Source organism: Brachycentrus maculatus, unplaced genomic scaffold (assembly GCF_059751285.1).
Source record: "Brachycentrus maculatus isolate JH-2025_06_01 unplaced genomic scaffold, ASM5975128v1 h1tg000119l, whole genome shotgun sequence".
Taxonomy (NCBI): domain Eukaryota; kingdom Metazoa; phylum Arthropoda; class Insecta; order Trichoptera; family Brachycentridae; genus Brachycentrus; species Brachycentrus maculatus.
In genome coordinates this window covers 1,686,829-1,696,284 of record NW_028280872.1, presented here as the reverse complement: position 1 = coordinate 1,696,284, position 9,456 = coordinate 1,686,829, and the positions used below count along the sequence as shown (strand labels likewise).

The window sequence follows — 9,456 nt, the reverse complement described above, 5'->3', positions numbered from 1 at the left end:
ACAGCAGGAAATTATGTTTGTTTATGCTGGAGGAAGAAGTAGCAGAGCAACAATCTTCTAGCACAATAAGACAAATTGTTGCATAATACATTAAGAAATATCACCCTAATAAGGACTTGGCTATTCGTGCTACAAATTTATTAAATGATAATGCTGTAACACAATTTTGCCAAACTTTCAAGCATCGGCAAAAACAAATGTCCTAAAACAGTTTTCTAGTTAAAAGGGATTAATTATTTGTCATAAGTTCATATTTTTATTCACATTTTTTTTAATCCATATTATATTCCAAGTTTTTACACTCCTTAACAATTTATACGTTATTTTATTTGAATAAACGTTAAAAAAAAATCATGTAAAAATTTGAGTTTCTTTCGGCCTGGAACGCATTATCGTATTTTACATTGATTTGTATGGGAAAAAATGTTTCGCTTAACGAGTGTTTCACTTAACGTGTAAGATGCTGGAACGAATTAAACTCGTTATGAGAGGTTTCACTGTAATATTAAAGATACTTTTGAGTATTGGAAGTATATGCTGAGATACCATGAACAGCCAGACCCACCAAAGGTACCTTCATTCTCCAAGAACTAAAGCTAATAGGTGGATTCCTAATCATATGCCCTGGATGGATTGATATTTCAGTCACTTTATAAGGATAGAAGAAGATCACTAGGAGAAGGTTTTTGTGGTCGATGGCATGGAAGGAAGAAAAGAATGAGGTAGATTTTCGTTGCGTTGGTTGGACCAGGATCTGCAACAGGATTTCCCCTCAGTCCCTCAGATGTGAGGGACCATATTACTCTAGATTTGTTTTGAGGTTAAAATATAAAATGTTTAAAATAATTAATATCACGTAAAAACATGTTTCTTATCGTATTTTTTTTTTATAGATATTCCGATAGTTTCTAACCCCTACTCAGAGATATCTTGTCTCTATGCTTAAAGTCTTTATTCCAGTTTTATTCCGTTGGTAACAACGCGTTTCTCTATGGTAAAATTTTGTTTCTGTGTTCATGCTAGTTCAGCGTTTGACGTTTCGTATTTTTCGAGTCTAAAAATTATTTAAATTATTTATTTAGCAAGTATATTTACGAGCTTTACTGTTCGAAATATTATTTTCAAAAAAAAAATGGCAGATAGATTAACCCAACTGCAAGACACTATCAACCAGGCACGTTAGGTTATATTATTCTGACTTAAGATTTTGGAATTGTTTCATTAGGTTTGTTGTCATTTTCTAAATATCTTTTCAGCAAGCCGAGCATTTTTGCAACAGTATCGGCATTCTTCAGCAGTTTTCCACCCCCAGCAAGTTTCCGGCATTCGAGAGAAGCGGGTCGCAGACGCCGAGCCAACAGCAGGGTCAGGAGGACTATGCTCTACTCTTCGCCTCTCTTATTTCCCGCTGCGCTAAAGATATTGACATCTTGATAGATTCTCTCCCTAGTGAAGAGAGCTCCACCGAGCTACAGGTTCAGAGCCTGAAGAGGTTGGAATCCGAAAATAAAGAGGCAGCTGAAAAGTTGGAGGAGGTAATAATTTGTACCTCTATTTTTTTCAATTTAAAAATAAATCAGTTTCATTTATATAACTTATACGATTATGCTTACAAATTGCGTATTCTGGAACTAAACAGGACATTATTTTTTTGTTATTAATTTATCATTCAGAAGTGTTGGTTGGTTTCCAATAATGTCAAAATTTTTGGTAACACAACATATCGCTCACTCCTTTCAAGAACGTCATAAATCAAAAAACCTGATTTTTCAGGAGAACGTTTTTAAAGTTTATAAATATGACACAATGTATTAAAAATAAATATCAAGCCACTTATTTAACTTTTTACTGTGCAACAGCTCTTTTGAGGTAAAACCTGAATATTTTTTCTCCATTCGAAAAATATTTAGCATATTTAAAAAAATAATTAAACAATACCTTTTCTTCAAAATGTAAAAACAACATTTTCTGTCCTGTAGCGGGTAAATATTAAGTTAAAAATATACCTCTTTTGCTGGGATATAGCACATTTTCTGGGCAATCCGAAAACATGCACAAATGAAAATTGACGATTTTTGATTTATGACGTTTTTGAAAGGAGTGAGCGATATCAGAAATCAATACTGAAGTACTCACAAAAAAGACGTAACTTATAATTGAACACTTAACTCATTTTATATTGCTAAAAAAACCTAAAATGCTGCTTATTGCTATTTAGGCTAGTTTGGTTTTGGGCTGACCTTTGATATTTTATTTATCTAACTTTTTGTACAGTAATTAAGTACATTGACGCTCTTATTGCTACAATGCAATATTTTCTAAACTAAAACAGTAGTTTTGTCCGCCTCCGTAGTGTAATGGTCAGCACGCTCGGCTACCGTTCTGGAGGTCTCGGGTTCGATTCCCAAGGGGGGTAAAAATAAATAAAAGTGATTTTTTCACCGTAATATTTATTCAATATTACCATGGACTGGTACCAGAAGCGGAGGGCTGATCACCTTTCCTTCATGTGTAAAAACGATCATAATAACACTGCGTTTATAAGACACAGTGCCCTATGCACCATTGGGGTGCGGATAAGGGTTTTATTATTATATTAAAACAGTAGTGTACAAATGTTTGAAAAGTGCATTATGATAGAAATAGAATAAAATACAACAAAAATAAAGGTAAATAAGCATATTTTATTAATTTCATGATAAGAAAGGAGTCGTGAGAGGGAGAAGGGTTTTGTTTCAGGTGTTATGGTTATTATTATTATATTAAGGAAGGTGCATGTAATATTAATTGATTAATTTCTATTTTCTTTGCAGATTGTGAGACAGGGTGAAATACTGCTAGAAAAAATCCAAGGGGCGTTGAGTGATATCGCTCAGGCACAACTAGATATGCAGAACCCTGATATCACAATGGAAACCAGGCCCTAGCTACTCGCAACAGACATACATTGGAATTCCTCTTAATCGCACCTCTAGGAATATGCCAATTGATCTTTTAATTTAAGACTGTTCATTGTATTATAAATTAAATTAAATAGATATTGGAAACGAATATTGCAATCGTAAGAATATCGAAAATAAAAACAAACAATTGTTTATAATTATAACTATTTCCACTTTATTGAGTGCGATCACTGGAAAAGAAAAAAACTCTCACGTGTAAAAGATATTTTCTTTTCACAATTTATAAAATTAAAAATAAATGTAAAAACAGCAGGACCTCTATAATCCAAACACATCAAATTTACCCTCTGTTCGGACAATTGGAGCGTTCGCATTACAGTAGAGAATCTGTAGGGTATTTTTTATCAAATAAAACAAATATGTATTGTGAAATTTTGAATATATTAAACTTTTTTAAAGAAATCAAATATTGTTGGTCGAGATTTAATTACTACTTTGTCTCGCAATTCACATAAAAGCATCTTCGCTTGGTCAGCCCATTCTAGGCATGTAATTTGCCTTAAGGCAGACACTGCGCTCAAATGGGGAATACTTGCTACCGCATTAACATCAAACATTTCTTCACTTTCGTGGTAGTACGGATTTCTGTTTTTAAGAAGCGCAGAAGGGATGAGTGGGCGTTCGGATTACAGAGGTGTTCGGGTTAAAGAGGTCCTGCTGTATATGCTTATTATTTGACTAACCTAATTAATTGATAGGCTGAATAAAATATGAATCTTCTTTTCTTAATTAATTCTCATTCGTTGTTCTGAAATATTTATTTAAATTTTTTTTCCTTCTAATAACACCACACTTCAGGAACATGAGATATGAAATGAATTCCGGCTCAAACTTTTTTTAATAAAATTATACCAACCCTTATAGGCTTTGTCAATTTATTCACTTCAAAGTAAAATAAGAAAGGTTAGTAAATAATCGTAATTTTTTTCTTCAGTAACATTTCTGTGATCTGTGTAAGTTAATAAATAAATATAAAATTATATTATAATGTTTTAATTTCCTTTAAAATTATATTTTAATTTCATCGGAGGAGATTGCCCACTGACTATATGAATAAAATGCAATTTTTTTTTTTCCGACACTTATATTCTTTGTCACCTTTACCAGTGGCCGGTTTCGTTATATCCTTAAGGGCGTTTGTGCACTACACGGAATTTTACCGTCCGGCAAGTGCCGGTGAAGTCAGTTAGCATGATAAAACGGATGATTGCTTGTGCTTTTGTTCATCTTTCTTCGGATCAGTGCGTGATCACGATGTGCGTAGATTCGATCATGCTAAATTGTCATAATCGCTTTTATTTTTCAAAACAGGAATTCCGGACGGTGAAATTCCGTGTAGTGCACAAGCGCTCTAACAGTCAGACTGATGAAATAAAACAAGATTTTTTTTAAATAAAAAAGTTTATTTATTATAAATTCTAAACACTATAAGCAAATATGTACAGCAAATTAAATTTTTCTATTCATTGGTTTGTATAGATACACATTCAGTTACACCGGAGATAAGAGTCCACTATGACTTGTAGACAAAATAATAGTACATCGAGTGAACACATTATAAAGGGGTAAATATATGTACAGGCAAACATACCACCGGCGCTTCCGTATGGTTTTTGGTGCTGAAATGCGCCATTTAATACATCAAAAAATCTGAAGAAATTATTGGGAACTTCCCTGTTTCCACACATAATATAATTACTGTACAAGTACAATTGATTATTTATTATTTATGAATCTACTCTGATGTTTTTACAGTCACCGTTGGGTTAAAACACCCTTTTAGAAAAGTCCAAAATATATTGTTAGTTTAAGCATATATAATTTTTTCTCTCAAGACTTGATATACAAGATAGTCCGTCCAAATAAAGGTATTAACAGGGTCCTAAAGATACTGCCTTCAAAATATCCCAGGAATAGGAATAGGAATGGAGAGCGTGACGTCCAGCAAAGAGCAAATTGAGGAAAAATAATTGAACACACTTGTCAAAAAAATATGTATAACTTACTGTAGATGATTTTTAGTATTTGCGCAAGTACTAATCATAATCAGTACAATCACAAGTACTAATCCTCAATGTTTACATTTTTACTTAAGTGTTATCACTTTTTTTTGTTCAAAAAATTGTTAAGTAAAACTTAAAAAAATTGAACTAAGGTTCACAATAAGTGATGGAGACTGACCAGAGCATTTCGTTGTAAAGTAACGTTGTAACATCGCTCGCGGCGAGCATATTACGTTACAGCATCGCTGACTGACCGCGATCAGTGCTCGTTTGGAACACAACTGCTCGCTTGTGGCCTTGTGCTCAGTGTAGGGCCAAACCAAAAAATCTGAATTACAGTCTAGAAATCTGTATTAAATTTGTATAGAATCAGTAACCAAAAATCTTTATGAATCTTTGCAACTTTGCATTCGTAGTTAAAATGTCGGACGACGAAGATGTGATTCTTGGTTCTGTGATTTTAATAAATTACAGCTTACTCCAGATGAAGAAAAAAAGGTTCCCCGCAGTTTTAAGTATTACCCACAGATTGGCGATCCTGGTACTGACCTAAAATTGCAAACAACTAACGAGCGGCGAGCAGCTCGGCTCGCTGTACTGACTATACGAATGCTCGCATTGTAACATGTTATGTGCGACAAAATGGCTCCGGTCAGTCCCTACCATTACATACCACATTCAAATTTGAAATCTGCTGTATTTAGAACTTTTATGTGAAAATACCCCAGTTGAAGGTTAGTTTTATAAAAAATAATGTTTGATTATTGGAAGCGAATAAAGTACCCATTGAATGAATCATTAAATACGAAAACTAGTCTGTGGTAAGAAATCATTATCAAATAGTATCTACAGTAGATTATTGTATACCCCAAAGGCGAAATTCCCGACAAAACTTATTACAAAAAACCATTAACTGTACAACTTGAGATAATTATTAAAATTGCTTTTTTATCAAATAAAAAAATTCATAAATATATTTTAATTATACACATTTTGCAATATTTTAAAATTAAAAAAATAATGTGATAACAGTCTCTCATGATGAAATGCATGTAGGTACACAAATTCTAGTATGTTTTATATAATATGTATATACACAGAGCCAGTTAAAATAGAAAACATGACAAAATAATCAAATATATTACGTATCAATTACTTCAGCATAACAATAATGACACCATATACTGAAGGAATTTTAGTTACAAATCCAGTTTGATTTGAAAAAAAACCTTTAAACCTGTAAGTGGTTTAAAATTTTGTACCACTTACAAATTAACAAATGACGCTAAATAAAAAAATCACATGAGCAATTATATAGGGTCTTTTGAGTGTAGAGTAGAATAAAATTTATCGTCTTCAGAATTGATACAAAGTACTCTTTTTACAAAATTTTCAGTGTTTCCAATTTTGAGATTCCAAACGTTCTAAAACATTCACATCCAACTTGTGATTTGTGTATTTTAAGAGTTATGTATGCCTAAATCGGAAATATAGAAGACCTCCTTTGTATATAGATTTTTTTTTTTATACATTCATGGTTAGCTAATAAATTTAATAAATAAGTTACATTTATTAGACAAACTGAATATTATTTGAGACATACATTTTGCATCATATAAATGCGTCATTAACGCACATATTATGTTGGATATACAAAGTTACATTGATGAAGGTGAGGCATAATAATAGTTCATTTTAAATTGACTAAAAAACTATTTTTCTTCGCTTCAAAGCAAATAAACATGGGTCACAATAGATTATTCCGACTATTGTTTATTTTAATTTGGTGACACTAAAATATAGATTTTTTTCAGTCATTTTAAAATTGCCCACTATCATGCTTTACACTGTGTATTATGTTTATAATTCGTCACCTGAATGCAGAACTATCCTAAGTCAATTAAGTTTTTATTCATGTATCATGTAACCAAAGTAAGCTTAAGTGTATGTAAATATTTGTATGCATTCGTAATTTCAGTAAACAGCAGTGATATTAATAATAAAACTGTGTACATACTAGTAAAATGTATTTTTATTACAATGTGTTTACTATATTATTTCTCTACCACATATATTAAAAGTTTTAATGAGGTTTGATTGTATGGAATTATATAGAATTCGTTATATACAGATCAACAAATAAAAGAGTAAACCTCAATATAACAAACCACTTGGTATATCAATTTTTTTCAAAACCCCTTGAGATTCTTTACATCGAGGTTCCACTGAAGATATTTAAACAAAATAAAACTAAATATTCAAAACAAAATACAGCGAAATGATTAAGAGAACTCATTTCGGAAAGTTGAATTGCCTACCTTGAAAAATTTCCTCATATGCGGCTTACCGCTTATCCTTAGATAGTACTGCATTCGGGTGATGAATTGACAATACTTTTTTACGATTTTGACTATTCACAAGTTTTTCCTTCCAAACAATTTTTTGAAAAGGGTCAGTATTATTAGAAACAGTAATGGATAATGTTTATATTTATACATAGAAATGCCAATGATTCCTTTTGATATGGCAGAATAATTATTTGACATTGGTCGATGCATGTTTTATAAAGATCATTTTTGCTTGAATCCGATTGCATCAATCAACAATATTATATTAGAAGTCTCTTTGCTTGAATTGTTAACAATATAAAGGAAAATGATTTGATTTTGAAATAATAAAAAATGGATATTAAAAGTTTTACAAATTCACGTGATTCGTTATGATGAAGATGCTAAACATAGCATATGAACAATCAAAGAGAGAAAAATCATGGTTGACTAGAGGGTGTTCAAAATCACTCCACCAAGAGGCTTTTCTTATATTTTTTTCAGTTTGGATACATGACTGCTTAACTTAGTTAGAAAAAGCATCTGACCAGGTTGGAATCCTGGTTAAGACCAGTTGAATTCAAATTGCCAAGGTGGTTTCTTCTCTCTTAGTTTATGAAATATATCAATATCTGAATGTGCAGACTGAACGGAGCATTTCGTCGTAAAATAATGTCGTAATATTGCTCGCGGCGAGCATCAGCAAGCATCTGAAACTATGGATGGAGCGCTCGGCTCGCTGTGCTGACTGCATGAATGCTCGCATCGTAACATGTTACGTAATGACGAAATGCTCCGGTCAGTCTTCACCCTTTTGTTTAGCATTTTAAGGAATATCAGTAATTAATCAAAGTTTAATAAAAATAATGTACAATCTTTAATTCAATACACAAATAAGGCATATAGTACGTAGAAAATAACCTAGATAATTACAAAAATAACACATTGCGTTGCGAGCTTGGGGGTTTATTCCATAAGAAAGACAACGCGTTAACTATGCGGCGTAGATAGCATTAACATCCAAAGCCCTCTGGACTTCCATTTCTAGTTGCTTTGGCGTACAGATCCAGTTTCAAAATGCCAAAGCAGTTAGAAATAGGAATCCAGAGGAAAAGATAGAATTCTCCACACTATGTTGATACTGATCATTTTTTCTTTAGAATAAACCTCCCGGACTAAGGTCCGTAAAAAAAGTATTTACATATTGTACTTGGTACTTGAACTTTGATGTGTTACTTGAGCCCAGTACAAAAAAAAAATCTGTATTTATTCTACAATAATGAATGTATCGACATGATTCATTGTTTCCCTGACAGGTGACACTTATTGTCTCGATACTTCAATCGATACCACAATCTAAATATTTTTTTTGTACTGGGCTCAAGTAACACATCAAAGTTCAAGTAGCCCCGTTCTACGTTATATAAATACTTTTTTTTAAAGATCAATTTTTAGATTCGGTAGTCATATTTTGGACCAAATTATGGAAACACTTTTAACACACTTTGGACGGGAAAGGTATTTCTACCCATTCGGTCGATTGATGCTTAAGGACGGGAAGGGTATTTTTACCTTCTGAACCGGCTTCATGTCAATGTCAGAAAATAAGGAATTACACATTTAATGTTTTTATATGAATATAATGTACCAGTTGTGGTGTTAACTATTTGTACATAATTATCAAATCCTGTCGCCAGCGGCCCACAGGTGTAAAAAACACCCGTTCGAAATGTGTTAATCAATGATATAATAATAATCTTAATAGATGACTTTTTAAACAATCAAATCAATTTATTTTATCAAATTTCCATCCAAATGGTTAGTGAATTTCAAATGGCTGAGGTGCCACAAGTCAAATCAGAATCACACAAAACCAGGTGCATTCAAATATTTTTATTTATTGTTTAATCTAAGTGTTGTTAAGCTCTTTCTTCACAGCTAGGATTTTTGTGGGTCCATACACACTTAAAAGATTAATTTTTTTTTATTTAGAATTGTTTCAGTATTTAATTTAGGTTAATGTAATATCCGCCTCCATAGTGTAGCGGTTAGCGCTAGGCTAACATGCTGGAGGTCCCGGGTTCAATTCCCAAGAGGGTCAAATAAATAAATATTAGTGATTTTTCAGTCTAATATTTATTTAATATGACCCTGGACCTGAAG

General features: G+C 32.3%; 1 protein-coding gene across 1 annotated transcript; it reads left to right on the top strand.

The window, feature by feature from the left end:
• The first annotated feature begins 991 nt into the window (after nt 1-991).
• On the top strand, nt 992-3,945 carry MED21 (mediator complex subunit 21). Its single transcript, XM_088259659.1, has 3 exons — nt 992-1,174; nt 1,257-1,535; nt 2,814-3,945. Exons 1-3 carry the CDS (start codon nt 1,133-1,135, stop codon nt 2,925-2,927), a joined length of 435 nt encoding a protein of 144 aa, XP_088115785.1. The 5' UTR covers nt 992-1,132; the 3' UTR covers nt 2,928-3,945.
• Nucleotides 3,946-9,456: the final 5,511 nt, after the last annotated feature.

Excerpts from the sequence above, each read along its gene's own strand:
- MED21 (XM_088259659.1), top strand. The coding sequence starts at position 1,133 with ATGGCAGATAGATTAACCCAACTGCAAGACACTATCAACCAG. Across the intron at positions 1,175-1,256 it reads TGCAAGACACTATCAACCAG|CAAGCCGAGCATTTTTGCAA; the intron begins GCACGTTAGGTT and ends ATATCTTTTCAG. Across the intron at positions 1,536-2,813 it reads CAGCTGAAAAGTTGGAGGAG|ATTGTGAGACAGGGTGAAAT; the intron begins GTAATAATTTGT and ends TTTTCTTTGCAG.